Below are 19,400 nucleotides of genomic sequence, written 5' to 3'. Positions count from 1 at the left end.
GAAGCCTGTTAAAAAGCCTGTTTTTTTTTAAAAATTCAAATTACAATATTTTTTTTAGAAAAAAGCTAAAATAAAAAAAGTATACATAATAATTAATTTTTTTAGTTTTGTCTTTTATTTAAATTTTAGTATCATAGGTGCTGTTTTAAATCTTAATTATAATTTATAAGGATATTATTAAAAACTAATTCGAATTATATGTTAAAATTTGGGACAAAACTATGTTTAAGTACCAAAAAAATTAAGACAAATAAATAAAAAAACTATTAATTTTACAATGAATAAAGAGAGTATCATAATTTAATTAATATAATACATAAGTTAATTAATCTGTCATTCTTGGAACAAAAATTTTCTTTCCTATTTTATTTATATTTTTAAGATTTAAAGATCATATTATTTATTGATATTTTTATTTTAAATTATATTTTATCTTTACTTGTCAACTAAACTTCAAAATCTAAAGAAGAACTAAGCTATTAACTATATATTAAAATTAAAAAATAAATTAAAAGTACACATTAACAATACCATTAACTAATTTTTTTATATATTATAATTATAAGTTTTTAACAGGCTCAGGCCGGCCTAACAGGCTTAACAGGCCTTTTAGAGAGCCTAAGCCTGGCCTATTAACTTTAACAGGCCTTCAAACAGGCCTGAGCCTGTCTCTTTTGGAAAACAGGCCAGGCCAGGCCAGGCCAAATACAGGCCAGGCTGTAGGCCCCTGACAGGCCGCCTGGCCTGTTTCCACCCCTACCTCCAAATTGGGGGTTTTTGGAGGGGAGTCAAAATTTTGGACCATTATGACCTTATGGTTTTTTAATATTCCACTTCTACCCATAAAATATATTATTATAATATTTATTTCAAATAAAAAATATATTATCCTAAGTAAAAAAATAAAAAATATATACATTATTATAATTAAAAATATATTATAAAAATTATTTATAAATAAAAATTATTTAAATAAAAAATTATAATATATAAAATTAATTGTTTTTATAAATATATTATTTATTAAATATATTTTAAAGCTGGAAAAAAAGATAGCCTAAAGAAAATAAAATTTCATTTTTCTTAGAGCATATAAAATTTGTTAATTTGATTATTTTAAATATATTATTATATTAATTAGAATAAAAAATTACTATACCAATTTTTTAATATACATATTAACATGATAAGACTGAATTTTTATTAAATTATATAATTTAAATTAAGATATAAATTAATTTATATAATATATCAATAAAAAACATAAACTAATATGTAAGGGTAAAATGATAAATTGATTATTACTATCCCTCCCCTCCCCTCCTTGAACCAAACAAAGGATCATTAAATACCCTCCCCTTCCTTCCTTTTTAATCAAACCAAACAAGGTGAGGATAAAACCTCCCCTCCCCTCCCCTACCCCTCCCTCCCCTCCCTCCCCTCAAACCAAACAGGCCCTAAGTGTCATTTTCCTTCTTATTTGCTATTCATGATGTTGAATTGAATCGTATCGATCTCTAATGGGGTTACTACTCAATTTTGTACTTACTATTTTATTTTTCCATTATTTCTTCAATTAGAAGAATAGTAGTGTGTGTATATATCAGGAATTCTCTCAACCCAAAGTATGACTCTTTATGTCTCTACTCTCTAGGCATGACTAGGTACTTGATGAAATGTGGAGGAAATTAAAGTGGGACAAAGCTTATACTATCTCCGGTCCTGAATATAAGATTTTGTTTAACTTTTATTTTAGTCCTAAATATAAAACCCCAATTTACTTTGTCTCTCATGTTTATGTATTTTTTCTAAGATAGTCTTTTTAACAATAATAGTTTTAGATAATACATTTAATCAGCAAGGATATTTTATCAAAGACAACACGTATTTATTATAAATAACTAACTTACCTTCTTTTATTAATCTCCTCAAATTAGTCAATTAGCTCTTATAATTAGGACCGGAGGTAGTACTACTAAAAGGATTCTTCTTTGAATAATCAGAACTGTAACTGGTATTCCTATAATCTCTCTAATTGTTATTTTCTTTTATAATTCATATTTTGGGTTGAGTTAATTTGTATAGAAATCAATAGAAGTAAATTTTCAGAATGAAAGCGTAAGAACTCAAATAGACCCCTCTTAGCCCTCTTATTTTCTAGGTGGGTCTTTCCTTTCAATCGAATGAAAGCCATGAAAGCCTTCTCGACGTTGACTATGCCTTTCATTCAAACTGAAGTTACTTTTGTTAGAGCATTTTGTGCAACAACTTTAAGAAAACAAATCATATGATAAAAATATTGAGCATTTAATGGAGAAAACAAATTCATATAGCAATAAATATTATTTTTGAAAAAAAAAAAAACACACACACACACAAGCGACGTAACTTGTAATATGGAACATTTACATCAAATTAATGCAATCCATGTTGGAAGAGTTATTTTTCATTTAAATATGGCAATACTCATATTTGAATTAGTCATTAGCGGTATTGGATTGGCTCTTCACATCCCAAGCCGACCACTAAAACATCTTCTTTTACTACTCTCTGAAAAAATTTAATTAAAAAACGGAGGTGATGGATAATGGGAAAAATAAACAAAATATATATAGCAATCAACACATATTTTATTAACACTCAATTTATTGCTGTAGTAAAATTAATACTCGAAAAGTTAAGGGAGTTAGAAATTAAGGAATAAATTTTACAAATCTACAATCTATCAGTATAAAATAATGTAAAAGCTTAAAATGAGTCTACTAAACTTCTTTCCCAGTCTAAGATAACCGTATTCTAATTGAAGCTCGAACGCCCATTCAATAGTCATAAAATTATTGTTTAGCACGTTATTTTTAAAAAAAAAAAAAGCAAAGAAAGGAAAATAAAGGAAAAGGGATAGCAAAGTTAATTATATTATGGTTTCATATTTAAAATAGAGTAATTAAATGTGTGTGTATATGTGGTAGGAATATAACTAAGCATATTGGTTGGTAATATTGGGAAGGGAGAAGATATCTCCCCACGTTGGTGCATGTTTGTCATGGATTGGATATTTCTTTCTTTCTTTCTTTTTTATGGATAGATCATACAATGCCATTAGATTAATGTAATAGTGGCAGTCTGGGACCCAATAACACCGAACGCTTTTTTAAGTCTTTATATTAAGTATAATACTGCCAGTTTGAACTGTCAATAAAATAAAAGATATAATGGATCTGGGGTATGTCATAAAAACAAACAAATCTAATTCCTATATTTAAATTTGGATTAAAGTCTTATATTAAATACTAAACAAATTCTTTTTTTTTTTTGGGTGAAATACTAAGTAAATTCTTTAACTAGCTAACTCATATATTTATGATCGAAAATAGTATTGTTTTTGTTTCTAGCTATCTTATCTCTATATTTTTATATTTGAATTTCGATTCGAAATGTTTGATGTAAAATTTTGTTGAGACTAATATATTCTTCAGTCCAAAAATTTCCATCTAATTTAAAGACATTATAATTAGAGGTAAAAATTAATAAAAATAAATATGATTTTCAAAGTAAATATATGAATTTGGCACAAATTAATTATATTACCTCGTATATATAAATGAGCAAATATAATTTATCTGAAGTCATGATCAAATTATATAAGGATTTTTATTATTTTCATTTCCATTTCCATTTCTTGTGAAGTTTCATCCAAGGGGACGAATACATTAAAGTATTGACCATTGATGAAAGCATGTTTGTCAAGTGATGAAAGCCAATATTATAATCTTCAGGGAATATTAAAGATTTATATAAATTTCAATAGACAACTATATAAGCTTGGGATTTGAGCTTCTCCGTAAATTGAAGTCTTGAATTTATACCAAAAAAAAAAGAATGCTAAACAAAATTAAAAAAGCTGGGAAAAATATATTCTTATTATTCTATATATCCAATCATAATGGAAAAAGTAGGCCAGTATTGAAGAATATATATAATCATTTCAACCATTACCAACTGCTTCTTCTTCTTCGTCGTCATCCTCTTAGTTTCTCTTTAATTAAGAATCCGAAGACAAGTTTCCCAAGCGTAAAACAGAAGGAAGAATCTTTCAGAATTGGGAAAGAAAACTAAACCCAGATTTAAAGCTTTAATTAACAAAATCAATAGAATAGTATATATTCTGCGTATTATAAAAACAAAAAAAGAAATCTACCAGAATAAGTTCTCCTCTACCTTTAGCTACATAAAGTGCATACATAGACCTTAACAACAAGGTAAGAACAAAAGAACCAGGTAGCAGCAGTAAAGTTATAAACTTCTACACCCCACTGTTCTACATATTCCTCTCTCTCTCTCTCTCTCTCTCTCTCTCTCTCTCTCAATTCACATTAATTGATCTTTTTCACTTTACACCATCACAAACGCTTTACAACATATCACTTGAGATCTTAACAAGTAAAAACATGTTCAAAACAAAAAGTAGAAAAGAGAAACGTAAATCTGACGTTTGGCAGTTGCGTAACGTTAATCTCACCGAACGCAGCTAGCATTATCTGAAATATATGTATTCCCAACTCAACTGCAAGTGCAAATCCAAGAAGCTTGACAAATATTGAATGAAACCAAATATTGATCGATCCATAAATATCTAACGGTTGAAGCTTTAAGACTGAGATGATGAGATATATAAAGTTTTGGAACAGTTGAACTCACGAATAGATGTATATAGGTCCTTGTTTCTGCATCATGCTGAGGAAAATTTGAAGAAGTGGCACATGGGTGGATATAATTACATCTTACACTCCTGTCTTCGAGATTTCTTGGGGTTTTGGTGAGAATCAGAAAGAGGGTTACGTTGGGTTTGGAACAATAATAATTCAACCTCTCTGGAGAGATCAAGTGGGTTTCTTCCGCATGATGATGATGAAGAAGATGTGAAAGAAGTAGTGTGAGAAGCAGCTTTTCTTTTGAGAGATGGTTTGGGTTTTCTGGGCGGAGCTGGGCATTGTTTGGCCTCTGGGATTCTGTGGTCCAAAGACGTTGGAGTTCTGAACCCATCATCGTCGTCTCAACTTTCTGATCTGTTGGTCCTTCTAAGAAGAAAGAGTTATCAGAAGTACTTGATGACATGGTTGAGATGAAAATGGGAAGGGTTTGAGAGTACATGAGAAGCGAATCTCTCTCTATCTTTTTCTCGTCTCTCTCTATCTCTGCAAAAGAAGGAAAAAGGAGAGATGAGAGGAAGAAGGGAGGAGGAGGAGGAGCAGTTGGGGAGGGTAGTTATAGAGATACAAAAAGATGGAATGTAATAATCAAATCTCACACTTTTTCATCTTTTTCTTCAAGTGTTCTCTAGTTTGGCTAGCTTCTTTGCCCGTACTTTTTCTTTGGGAATTTAAATATGCTTGAAAGTCTCACGGATCACCCAATTTCTAACAAAAATCATATGTATTACTAAATTATAAACTACACCCTTTAAACGACTTGGACCACTCCCATAAATTGTTGAATAAACTTCACCAAAATATATATATTTGTACTCATATAAATATATATTAGACATCATGTATTGGTGAGATCTTGAGACTAAAAGTCATACTCTTTAAAATTCTTTAAGCCAAGACTGGTTACCAGAGAGCTAGCTAGCTTTTAATATATATTTATGGAGAGAGATATCTATGGTAAAAATGTGGAAGAAACTTTTGGAGGAAGTGTGTTTCTAAATGTAACCAAATTGGTGTAAAGAGAGTGCATCGGATCCTTCGCCAGAGACCTGTACATCTTGTCACAAACTAATGTCTCTTTCTTTTTCTTTGGTCGTCACTATTTGCTTACAAGTCTCAATTTTCTTAATATTCTTCTGCTTCTTCTGTTCCTTTCCCCTTTTTTGTTTTCTTTTTTCAACTAAACTGATAGGTACTAACAAACTGGGACTCTAAATGAAATCAAACCTATAATTTCTTAAGGAGCACGATATAACTAGACTCTAAGATTACAAGCTTTTTTGGTAATAAAAAAGTTTGAACTGAATCTCAGAAACCCCTCAAGATCATCCCCGGCGTGTTTTAAGGCTCAAAAAATCCTTCAAAGTGTACTTATATGTCTTCTGCTAACAATATTCTTATTACCGGTAGGATTTAAACTCATAATCCTATGAATTATTATGAATGTGTTTGTTTCCCACACAGTACAAGGCAAAACAGGTTTTGCTTTTTTCTGACTTGTCCGAACTTTGATGCATCTCTCCCACGTGCTTTTGCTTCTTCCTCTTCTGGGACCATTTATACGCACTTCCATATATTTTCATTATTATTCACTTAAGCATTTACCCCTCCCATCATTTCCTCCCTTGCATGCCTTTCTTTTCTCTTTCTTATTTTTTTTTCCCCAAAAAAATTGAGACTTTATTATGATGTCTTCATCACATATTTAATAACTTCTTCATTCTTCATTTGTCTTATTCGTCTCAAGTCTTGCTTATTTTCTTCCTAATCTCATATTCAAAGTAACTATTTAGGAGTTTGATTTAATCTTGTTCTCTTGTCTAATTCATTCCGTTAATTACGTAAGCATTCGATATTATTGATTACTGAACTGTAGTTCTTGTGTCCAATAATTATATAAGTTGTTCAAAGATAAGGGATAACTCTGGATTCTGTCCTCACGTGTGTTTGATTTTATCCCATATTTAAACTTTCAAACTTGGATTTGAAGATATGTAATATAATTCTAACATTATTACCAAGTAAAAGCTTGACAATAATTGCAAATTTCTTTTATTTCTTGATTTGAATTTTTGTATCATTTATTTTGCATACACTGTATATTGCCTGCTAGCTTTATGTATGTTCGTGAAGTATTTAGCAGTGATATATATATATATAGATGTCGAAATTTGTTTAGAAAATTGTAAATATTTAATGAATAAAACTGAAAAATAAATTAAACATGGCGAAAAGGATCCGAGGAAAGCTCACATCAAATCACATAAAGTTCAAACTTCAAAGTCTAAAATATTACCTACCAAATAAATAAGTGACCTCTCTTTGGGTCAATGAACTATCACGAAAAATCTCTTTACCTCTCTGTCTTTTTCCTTTTAAGTTCAAATATGCATTTCTTTTCTTTTCTTTTTTTTTTGGTGAAGGAGGGTAGTTCAAATATGCATTTCTGTTTCTGTCTAATTTCTCGATTATATAAAATAATCTTCATTAATTACACGCAACAATTTTTGTTTAAGTTTTCATTTAAGGTATATTTATTCTCAAAAAATTTCCTGAAAAGCTTAACGCAGAGTATTAACCATTAACCCACAAAAAAAATATTTTTTTATGAGTTCAGCCATATATGTAGATTTTTTTTTTTAACCAGATATATGTAGATCTTTTTAAATTTATATATTTGTGCGCATCTAAAATTTGAAGCAGTCATAGGATTCCTTGACTGAAAATGGAAGTAAAAATTTCAGATTTGGTTGAGCTTCCAAAGCTGCTATGCCTATACCTGTTCCCTGACGTTATCAACCATCACTATCATATCTACAGCCCAAATTTTCATGATTATTTATGACTAACGGTGATAACAATATTATATTTTATAGTATATATATAAGAGTATGTTCTTGTTACGTTTCCATCAACTATCAATCACCGAAATATATTTTGCCCATAATAATATAACATTAAACCGCGTGGTAGGTTGTGTATTTGTTGGCCCTACGATGGTTTAGGAACTTAAAAAAATAATTAAAAATATAATTTAGGTGAAATAATGAGGAAAAACGATAGTGATGCACGAATGGATTTGACTTTTGATGTAACTTCCAAAGAGTTGAGATCACCAATCAGTATTTTACCAAATATTTCTAAACAAAATTCAATCGTGCAAAATAATACAAACAAAATCAGTCTAGCAGTTGAATTTTGATGTAGTGCCAACTACAAATATTTGAGTACTAATTTAAAAGCAATCCAATCATTAAAACCATCAAGACTTTTGTTACTTCGTTTCAATCTTCAATCACTTTTTAAAAAATTATTTTTTTAACTCCTATTTATATCAATTTTTGGAACATCTATGTATGGTATTTATTAAATATATCTCGTCATGTGAATTATTTGTTATCACATATAAAACATTCTAACTACTTTATTTTTACTTATAATGAAGTGTGAATGAATATTTACTTTGCATGGAAGATTTAAATTATAGTAATTATCTTGTTTCAAAATCCGAAAACATAAAGCAAAGGCATGCCGGGAATCTCATAAGCAAGATAATGATTCAAATATTGGAAGTTAGTGAATAATAATGGCGGTTTTACATTTTTTACTATAAAATAATATAATTTGCTGAAAAAGAAGAGCAGCATGCATGCAGAGGCATTGTTTAATTAGAGAAAATAATTATTAAACTGTACGTAAAAGAACATAGAGACTTTCACTTTCATTGGTCATCATTAATTTCAGTTCATATTATTGTGACTTTTGATCATTTTGTTTCCATACCTCTTACTATGTCTCTTTCATCCTTTAATTTGTACTATTTTGGATATGCATTAATGCTGGATCTACCATAATCAATTATATTGTAAAACATGTTTTTATCTGTGCATGTTTGGGAGAGCTTGAAATAAGCTCTTGTACGTTTTCTTAAGAGGCAAGATTATCTCTCTCTCTCTCTCTCTCTCTCTCTCACACACACACACATATCTAATATAGTGCAAAGTTAAGTCAAGATCAAATAATATTTTTCTATTTATATTATTACCTTTAGTCCTAAATACAAGAGGTAGATGAGAGATTTTTTTTTAATCATAAATATAAAACCTTAATCAATTTTTTCTCAAAATTATAATTTTGCCCAAAGTATCCTTAGTAAGAAGTTTTTATCAAGGACAGTTACAATATACTACCTCTAGTTCTTAATATAAGATCTCGTTTGACTTTTATTTTGGTCATAAATATAAGATCCCAATCACTTTGTCTCTTATATTTATCTTTTTTTTCCTAATATAATCTTCTAATAATAGTAGTTCTAGCTAATAAACTTGATGAATAGGGATATTTTGGAAAGACAACACTTATGTATTACAAATAACTAGCTTGACTTATTTTCTTGATTTACTCAAATTAGTCAACTAGCTCTTATATTTAGGATCGGAAGTAGTATATAAATAGAAAGTGGATGTTTGGAAAAAAAAATCAACATGCTTTTGTCACAAATTAAATAACTAATTTAATTATTTTTCTTAATATTTCTAAATTTATTATCTAACTCTTATATATATATATTAATAACAGGAGGGAGTAATACTAAATGATACTCCTTCTGGCTCAAAATATAAGCTAAATTTTGTTGGAGGGATTTGACTTTTTTAATAAGATAACATTCACTTTGTCCAAACATTTAATGAGTTTTTTTTCAATTTTATCTCCATATATTCTCTTTCTTCTTTGATTCATTTATTACATCTTTTACCTATTCTTTTTATTAATAAGGGTATATTTGGGGGAAAAAATGCATACCTTACATATTTATTATTTTAAACTGATTTAACTAGTTCTTGATAAATATAAATGGATAAAGTTTACCTTATATTTTGAACTAGAAGGAGTAATTATTCATCAAATTATATTCGCCCCAACTCTAATTAAAACCATAAGAAAACAATAAAAAGCAACAATAAATCAATTATTTTCTATTTATACTAATATACTAAATGATTGTACAATCAATATTGAATGTTTCACCTAATTGCACTGCGTGGAGTCAATATAAATATGGTTGCATTATAAGATTCTGAATACACACACATATATTGTGTCATGTGGTCGGGTGAATAGAAATAACTCACATTCTCATAATTCAACTTATGAATATTTCCTACCCCTTTTGCTCTTGATTTTAATTTAAGGTTGTAGTTTAATCACGGAATCAATTTCGGTGCTCATAATTAGAGATGAGCATCAACCATTCAAATTTAATATTGACGGTTAAGATTTAATATTTAATACTTTTGTTTTTCAAAAACTATTTTCTTTTAATAGGCACACAATCCAAAATAAATATAATCTGTTAACTGTAAGTTTCTTAAAAAATATTTTTATTTAAAAATTATGAATTGAAAATTTTAAATCTAAACTATTAAAATTAATTTTAAATAGTTTAGATTTCACCTCAACGATGATTATTATTGTGCCCATCATTGCCATCAACATTAAAGCTGGTTTTGTTCAATCACTCTAATTTTATTGTGATTTTCATCATTTTCTTTATGAATATATATTTATGAGAACTTCATCTTCTAGAAGCTATATGAAGATCAAATGCTATATCCGGAGTTTATTGTTGTTGTCGACATGGATTAGATATCGATTTTATTGGGTGGACGTCATCTAATCTAAACCACCATTTTACCTACTACAAATAATTCCAAAATTATTTTTATTTTGGTATCATCAGATCATGTGATTCGTGTCTGACTTGATCTGCCTGACCTATTAATTGGATGAGCTAGGTTGCGTAAACTGCAAGTTAACTTATTAAGACACGCACACACATGAATCCTCAAGGTACCTACTCGGTCATAACTAATGGTAATTAACCATACAAATTTTGAGTTATAACCCACATGCCTCATCTCAATATATAATATCTAGGTAATAGCGCTTCTGGTCCTTAATACAAGACATATTTAACTAATTTAATTAGATTAAAAAAGTTAGTTAAGTTAGTTAATTATAAGAAATATGACATGTTTTTCTTAAAACACTGTAATTATCTTTTTTAATATTCTCCTTACCTCTTCTATTTGATTATGGTTGAGGGAGTATCTATAGGGATAATTTAGAAAAAACTGATAAATATGATAAATAAGTCTTATTTAGGATAAAAATCAACTTAATAATTATGTCCTATATTAAGGACTAGAGGAATAATATTTTCACTCTCTCAAATATCTCATTAACTATTGTTTTTTTCCTTCCATCCTACAACATTTATTTTCTAGGAAAAATCTATTTTTCATATGTATTTGAGTATATATTGTCAAGCTTAATTAGAGGTGACTTTCCTATTGACGTTTTTTGACATTTACACATGCTCAAACTTGAGACTTCGTGCTTAAGCAATTAAAACTCCTTCTACTTGTACCTATTTGTTTGCAGAAATCTATTTAATAATTCGATCTTTAATTTGAAACTAAATTTTCCTCCATATTAATTATATTATCTTCCCCACAAAACTCTCTCCCAAGTCGTTAAATGGTGCGGGCTAAGTGGTGAGTACTAATATGTTCAAACTTGTAGAGAGGGGGCAGCTCTATCATATAAAGTTATTCAAAATTACAATTTTAATTTTTTTTAAAAGAAAAGATCGTAGTAATACATAACTTTTCAACTAGGCAAGTGGCTTTTGACCAAAAGAAAAATTAAGCAAGTAGTTTAGTTACCCTTGCACGGGTGAACTGAATCTAATTATCTTTAAACATTGTCTTATGATATATTTTTATTCAAACGATATCTTTTGCTTTGTTATACTACCTCTAATAAGAGCTTGACTAATTTGAATAGATTAAACAATTAGTTAAGTTAATCATTTGTAATAAATATGTATTGTCCTCCTTAAAATATCTTTATTAATCAAGTGTATTAGTTAGAATTACCATTATTACAAGGATTACTTTAGAAAAAAAAAAGCTAAATATGAGAAATAAAATAAATTAAAATCTTATATTTATGACCAAAATAAAAGTCAAACAAGTCCTTATATTAAGGACTAGAGATAGTAATTTAAAAAAATTATATATTTATCATAACAGACTACAATATACTCCTCTGGTCCTATTTATAAGGTAGAAAAGAATATTTTTTGTCTTATTCATAGGGCACTAAGAGAAATTTTTTATATGAAGGTACAATTTTACCACTCGCTTATTATTGTGTTGACTTTATTTACATGAGGTATAATATATATTAAATAGGGATGAAATTGAAAAGTTATTGAATTTTAAATAAGAGTTAATGAAATTTAAAGTTTTTCTTAACTATGCAAAACATACTGAAAGTGACTTATAAATAGAACTAAAAAAATAATATTTTGCATATACTTATCAAATGACTTTAAGCTCCGAGGGTTGATCGGTAGAGGCATTCCCCGCTGGTTGGCCGTCGACGGGCAATGGAGACTATTTGACCACAACCCCATTAAGAGAGATTTTTGTGTTTAATCATGATTAAAACGGCGGAGAATTACACTGAAAGCAATTTTACTCACGCACAAATCCACGTGTATAATTATCTTTTCAGACACCATTCAACAATATTACTTTATATACATGCTTGTCTGTATAAAAGAAAAACATGAGTGCTTCTTTAATTCTTTCACATTTTTTCCAGAAAGAAGAAGATAATAGTGTGATTAACAAGCTAAGGAATTTTAACATAGACCTTTCTTTTCTCCCTGAGACCAAAAGGAGTAACTTCTCTATCACAAACATCAGCACCATGCCAAACATATCTGGGCATAAATCGCCGGAAATAGAAGAAATCGGAGCTCAGGCGAGACGAGGACGCTCCGAGCACGCGGACCTGGGCAAAGCCGGGCCGCCACTCATCGGAGCCGATCATTTTGAGGTAGAGACGGCAGATGGGAGAGTCCAGGCATGGGGCAGTGACCAGAAACTGGTCCACCATGCAAGCCTGAAAGGGCTTTCTGGGCACATCGTCCACAACCTGAGGTTGCAATGGGTCCACTTTTCTGATGTGCTTGGAGTTGAGGTGACGAACCACTATGTCGTTTGAATTGGTGCCTCCGAATCTTAGGCTCACATGGTTCGACGTTTCGGCTCCCACCATGCATGTTGTTTCTATTGTGATTACATATGTGCAGTTTTTCTGTTGTTTTTACATGAAAATATTAGTGTAACTAATTATCAATGTGGGTGTGAGTTTTTTCAACTAGTTACACATAATCTGTAATAAATTAGTACTACTTCTGGTCCTTAATATAAGATTTTTTTACTTTTATTTTGATCGTAAATATAAGATCTCAATCTACTTTATTTCTCATATTTATTCATTTTTTTCAAAATAATCCTTCTCTAATCAATAAACTTGATTAGCAAAGATATTTCAGAAAAGACTACATATTTATTACAAATAACTAACTTAACTTATTTTCTTAATTTACTCAAATTAATCAACTAGTTCTTATATTTAAAACCAAAGGTAGTAAGTAGTATGTTCAATTCATTTGAATTTTCACTTGTATTGACAAATCAGTGCCAACTCCTAATCTTTCTTGAAGATTCAAAAGTGACAGCACCATCAAAATTTTATATTCCTTCTTATTCTTAAATCTAGATAAATAAAAAAAGTTAAATAAATGAGCTAATTATAATAAATATAATATGATGTTCAGAAAATGCCTATTTGTAATATTATGTTACCTATCGGCTTACAATTTTAAGTAAATTAGTTTGAAAAAAAAAATCTTATATTTAGAATCAAATTCATTTTCCCCTTAGTTTTTATATCAAAGAGCAAAGAGGGAGGAACAGATTGTGTTATTTATAAGTCATTAATATTAATAGAGGGTATGATTTACCTTATATTACACGCATAATATGGAGAAATATATATATGTATGTATATGTGTGTAGTCCAAAATTGACGTAAATAAATAAATACCTTGATTTCAGAAGGAAGGATCTGCTCAGCTTGGAGGAGAAGAGGAAGCAGCAAAAGCAGAGGAAGACAGAGGAAGCATGGCCCCGTCTTTGCCATTTTCTCAGATTTCTAAGGCACACAAAGGATCTGATGGAACCATTCGCAGCAGTTGACGATGCTGTCTGTTGAGAGATTTATAGACATTAATTCTCAAGCTTCATCATCATATTCCTGGCTTGACTCCCTCATAAAGTGCAAATTCTGCATCGTACTTTACATTAACAAATGAATTAATTAATTAATGACATGGTTCTCGTGAAATGAGTACAATGAAGTTCCTTTACTTTTACTTATGCTTCCTCGCTTTAACAGGGCTAGCCTTTTCTTTGTTAAGGCAAAGTATCTCTTACTAATCTCGGTTATCTCCTCTCATTTTGTTGGTTAAAGCTAAGATTCCAACCATTTCCTCGTTCTCATCATTTGTTTAGTCCAAATCCCGTGTTTATCATTGTAATGAGATCTGAATGTTTAATCCCAGTTGTAAGCAATCATAAAATTTAATTCTTTTTTTTTTTTCAATTAGTCTTGCAGGCGTTGATATTACTTAGATGATATATCTCATTTTGTTTTAAAATTAAGGAAAAATTATTTGTAAGTCTTGGATAAAACAATTAAATACAGAGATTTACAAAGAAACCCAATTTTTTCTCACAAATTTTACAAGGCTGACTTATAAATGACGCGATACAGATTGGACTTGCAAATATAAATTTTTATCACTTTTCTGTATTTGATTTTCTCATTTAAAACCTTTGTGTAATTTTACCTAAACTTAAATGGTTTGATGAGAATGTCTCCTTTAAAATTTAAATAATTAATATGCACTCAGAAGATAAACTAGACGGTACAGAACTTACCAACAGTGATAATGCTAACAGCTAATGATAAAGCCTGAAAGAAAAAGAATAAGCTAATTTTTATTCCACTTTCTACAATGAAAACACTGTTTAAACCTTTAAATTTCATCCATCCATTGAATACTGTTTTTGGTAGAAATCAGGTAGTATCCTTCAACCGATAGTTAGAGACTAATTTTTTCAAAATGTAGAGATCACTTCAAAACTTAGAAATTTTGGGAATAACTTAAAACAATATGGGTCCATGTGCAAAAAGTTTAGGCCCAAAACCTTTCTTATCCAATGCTATAAACATCTTGGAATGCGCCCAACCTTGTATTTTTGCAACCTCCGGCCCAGAAAGAACACTAGAGCTTATGGGACAATCTTCCTCCCCTTATACGAGAGATTAAGTTTTACGAACAACTTGACCCAGAAGAACCTTCAAAGCAGCATCTTGCGTTGAAATACCTTCCACCTAAAGTCTCCTTTGAAATGTTTTCTATTAAATCAATGAGACTATTCAAAAGAATACATTCAAGCCTATGACCTAACAAAAAATTATTAGTAAATATTGAAGAAGTTATAATTCTAAGGCACATTAATGCCTATTGCAATTAAAAATTTTAAATTAGTCATAAGAGGAATTATAAATTAATCTGTTTAATTTTTCTTAGGATGCTTCTCTAATACTACTACAATGTTTGTTTGAGGCTCCGTACTATTGTTGCAGGCTATCTGTCATGAGTTAATAATAATAATAATAATAATAAAAGGCCTGCGCATGCATCTACCTTTAAATGACTGCTTGACAGAGACAGGCAGCAGAAACCTCTCTTCTATGTCCTTCTCCTTCATTTCAATATTGCTTTGGAACTAAGAACTTCTGTTGAGACAATTACATCTAACCAATGGACTATGCCTTCTCAATCTCCAGTATCATCTGTGAAAACGACATGGAAATTTCATATTACTAGTTTCACTTCAAAGAAATTCTTAGAAGGATTCAGTCTAAGAATCTGGAAGGCCTCATCAATCAATTATTAATCAATATATAAATATCTTAAAGCAGTGTAAACGTGCAAAACTCACTTTTGGCATGTCTATTTACCAAACGTTCTCACATTTGCGGCTTCAGTGAATTGAAACCTTGGTTTGGTTTACAAGTTAGAACTGTCATTTTCCATGTGAAAAAAGTGTACAAACCAAATCAACCAATAACATATGTATTTTGCAAGAACAGGGGCCTTAGACAAGCAAAATATTTTAAGATTTGACTTAACCAGGAAGGAGGTCAAGGGTAATTGATTGTCTTGGACACCACTCTTTAGTTGTTATGACAGCTCATCCATTAAAATACAGCAAATTAAGCTCTTCTAGTTCCAGATTTCACTTTCTGCATGAAACAAGTGGTTTTGCATCACCTAATTGAACAGCAACGTTGTCTCATTCTTCTATATATATTGCCAACCCATGACCTCTTCTCCATCCACGTTTCAGACTGAGAAGTTTACACCAACTCTCCCAAAGCCATCATTAGCTTCTGTATGAAAAGAGAGAAAATGGGTGCAACTCTTCAATCATTTGCATTTCCAGCACTCTTTCTTTTCTCAGCGATTCTCATCCCTCAGTTTGCAGAAGGAGGCATTACTAGGCACTACCATTTTGATGTACTTTTCATCATCTTATAGCTAACTTAAGTTTCATGAATATGCCTTTAGCATTCAATGTTCCCATTCACTGTTTGCTCTTTATCTAATGCCTTTGGCTTTCTGGTGCAGATCAAGTATCAGAATGTAACACGACTCTGCCACACCAAGACCATGGTTACTGTCAATGGTCAGTTTCCAGGACCTCGCATTGTAGCAAGAGAGGGTGATCGTCTTGTTATCAGAGTGGTTAACCATGTACGGGACAACATCACCATCCACTGGTAAGGAACATATTGTTCCAAAAGATGTTCACTGAAAAATTCTAAGGAATGCTTGGTCTAACAAAAACATAAAAATGAAGTAGCTCATCTTAAAACAACAAACAAGCACAATTCTTCAGAGAGACTCACATCTGACACACACAGTTTTATGATTAGTGCAGATCACTTATATTTTATAGATCAAGTCTACTTAACTTCTCTTGGCTTTCTTTTTGATAGGCATGGGATTCAACAGCTTCGATCAGGATGGGCTGATGGACCTGCATATGTGGCACAGTGCCCCATCAAAACTGGTCAAAGCTATGTCTACAATTACACCATTGTTGGCCAAAGAGGCACTCTCTTTTATCATGCCCATATATCATGGTTAAGATCAAGCGTCTATGGTCCTATCATTATTCTTCCCAAGCTTGGTGTTCCATATCCTTTCGCCAAACCCCACAAGGAAGTTCCCATTGTCTTTGGTAATGAGATATTGGATTACACTAATGTGATTTCTCTGTTTATATTCACGTTCTAACCTAATTATATGAAAATTTTGTAGGAGAATGGTGGAATGCAGATCCTGAAGCAGTCATAGCCCAAGCCTTACAAACAGGTGGAGGACCAAATGTTTCGGATGCTTACACTATCAATGGACTTCCAGGGCCACTCTACAACTGCTCTGCTAAAGGTATCAAGTAACTAGTAAATATATTTCTGTAGGATACTTAACATTACTAGTGGCTGAATGCCAATGATTATTAACCCTCACCGGGGTTTCAATGGCTACTCATTATTGCTTTGAGCTACATTAAGACTCATACTCACATAAAGGATAGGATGCATATGAATTGAAACCCCCGCGTGTTTTGATCGTATATAAAGTATAAACGATTGGTTGTGGCAGATACATTCAAGATGAGGGTGAAGCCTGGAAGAACATACCTTCTTCGTGTGGTAAATGCAGCACTCAATGATGAGCTCTTCTTCAGCATTGCGAATCACACCCTCACAGTTGTTGAAGCAGATGCAGTATATGTTAAGCCTTTTGAGACTAAAACTATTCTCATCACCCCCGGACAAACCACAAATGTTCTTCTTAAAACTAAATCTCGCTACCCCAAAGCCACATTCCTTATGACTGCAAGACCATATGTGACAGGCCTTGGCACTTTTGATAACTCAACTGTTGCCAGTATCCTGGAATATGAATCCCCATCAAAATCTCTTCACTTGAAGAAGCTTCCACTCTTCAAACCAATCCTCCCTGCCCTTAATGACACTTCCTTCGCAACTAATTTCGCCAACAAACTCCGAAGCCTTGCAGATGCTCAGTTTCCTGCCAACGTTCCACAGAAAGTGGATAGACAATTTTTCTTCACTGTAGGCCTCGGTACAAGTCCCTGTCAGAGCAATCAAACATGTCAGGGACCCAATGGAACAATGTTTGCAGCTTCAATAAATAATGTATCTTTCACACTCCCAACCACTGCCCTTCTTCAAGCCCATTACTTTGGGCAATCCAATGGAATTTACTCCCCTAACTTTCCTAGCAGCCCCTTGCATCCATTCAACTATACAGGCACCCCACCAAACAACATCATGGTGAGCAATGGGACAAAGTTGGTTGTTCTTCCCTTCAACACTAGCGTGGAGCTTATCATGCAGGACACCAGTATACTCGGCACTGAAAGTCATCCTCTTCATTTGCATGGCTTTAACTTCTTTGTTGTTGGCCGAGGTTTTGGAAATTTCGATCCAAATAAGGGCCCTGCAAATTTCAATCTTGTTGATCCCGTTGAAAGGAATACAGTGGATGTTCCCTCTGGTGGATGGGTTGCCATTCGTTTCCTAGCAGATAACCCAGGTTAGTAAGGGCTTTGCTTATTATTACTTTACTTTCTTTACAAGGAAGGCTTATGGGTAATATTTAACCACTATTTACAAGGCCTCCTCCTCCCTATCAGATCCTCCCAGAAAATGACAGTGAATAACTTGACAGATTAACAACACATCATTTGGGGTCCTAGAAATTTTCATCCACCTGTTTTTTAAATTATTACCGGCGAACATAAACCCCGTTCAGTGCCAATTTGACTAGCCAAATTTTTAATAATAACCACGTTAAATTCAACTTTAAGCTCAATTAACGCAAGTGATTAAAGACTAGCTTTTTATGTTTGGGCAAGTAGTAGTTAAAAGGAAGTAGCAGCTAAACAAACGTTTGTGACCATAATAGCGAGATTCTAATTCTCATTACCATTCCCCACCTTTTCGGCTTAAATCCGTTTTGGCAAATTAACAAACACCCAGCACGTATATGTTGTTTTAACTAAAAGAAATATATGTATGAAAAGCGCGAGATATTAATGAAAAGCTCATGGAGTCTCATCGTTGATTTGGTGCTAAAAAATTGTGCAGGGGTATGGTTCATGCACTGTCACCTGGAAATTCACACAACCTGGGGTCTGAAAATGGCGTGGGTCGTTTTGGATGGGGAGCTTCCCGACCAAAAACTTCTTCCACCACCATCGGATCTTCCCGTCTGTTAACTTCGGCCTCAAATTACTCTTTTCAACTTTTCTTGATCGGATTTGGCGGCCCTTTATGGCATTCTTTATTGAGCAAATAACTGTTACGAGTTACTCCTCTCACACCGGAAATTCGGTGGAGAGAAATTGGTGCTCTTTCTTCTTTTTTTTATTTCAAGAAAAAATATGTTTCTGTTTCAAGAAAATATTGGTACTTTATTGTAAGACACCCTTACATTCTACAGCAACAAGTGTTACTCCTAACTTTGAGATATTCCTGCGTTTAAATGAGAATTCCTATCCAAAAAAAAAAGAGCATTCTTTTGTCAATTGACTTTCTGCTTCCACGCATTTTGACGTTCGCAAGTAGTTTAATCCGAAGTCTTGTTCAAGCAAGGGCAGA

General features: G+C 31.6%; 2 protein-coding genes across 2 annotated transcripts; one reads left to right on the top strand and one right to left on the bottom strand.

Moving 5' to 3' along the window:
- Positions 1 to 12,412: 12,412 nt before the first annotated feature.
- Positions 12,413 to 13,780, bottom strand: LOC114740381 (embryo-specific protein ATS3A-like). Its single transcript, XM_028928525.1, has 2 exons — positions 13,677 to 13,780; positions 12,413 to 12,881 (listed from the first exon to the last, which is right to left on the bottom strand). Exons 1-2 carry the CDS (start codon positions 13,770 to 13,772, stop codon positions 12,414 to 12,416), a joined length of 564 nt encoding a protein of 187 aa, XP_028784358.1. The 5' UTR covers positions 13,773 to 13,780; the 3' UTR covers position 12,413.
- A 2,019-nt stretch (positions 13,781 to 15,799) lies between these two features.
- Positions 15,800 to 19,299, top strand: LOC114740389 (laccase-17-like). The gene is made up of 6 exons (XM_028928534.1): positions 15,800 to 16,221; positions 16,333 to 16,484; positions 16,704 to 16,948; positions 17,029 to 17,157; positions 17,374 to 18,333; positions 18,888 to 19,299. The coding sequence occupies exons 1-6, from the start codon at positions 16,099 to 16,101 to the stop codon at positions 19,016 to 19,018; spliced, it is 1,740 nt and encodes a 579-aa protein (XP_028784367.1). The 5' UTR covers positions 15,800 to 16,098; the 3' UTR covers positions 19,019 to 19,299.
- The last annotated feature ends 101 nt before the right edge of the window (positions 19,300 to 19,400 follow it).

Source organism: Neltuma alba, unplaced genomic scaffold, assembly GCF_004799145.2.
Source record: "Neltuma alba isolate B1F8T4 unplaced genomic scaffold, ASM479914v2 tig00003129_pilon, whole genome shotgun sequence".
Taxonomy (NCBI): Eukaryota; Viridiplantae; Streptophyta; class Magnoliopsida; order Fabales; family Fabaceae; genus Neltuma; species Neltuma alba.
Note: the sequence above shows the minus strand (reverse complement) of the source record. Positions and strands in the feature narration are given on the sequence as shown.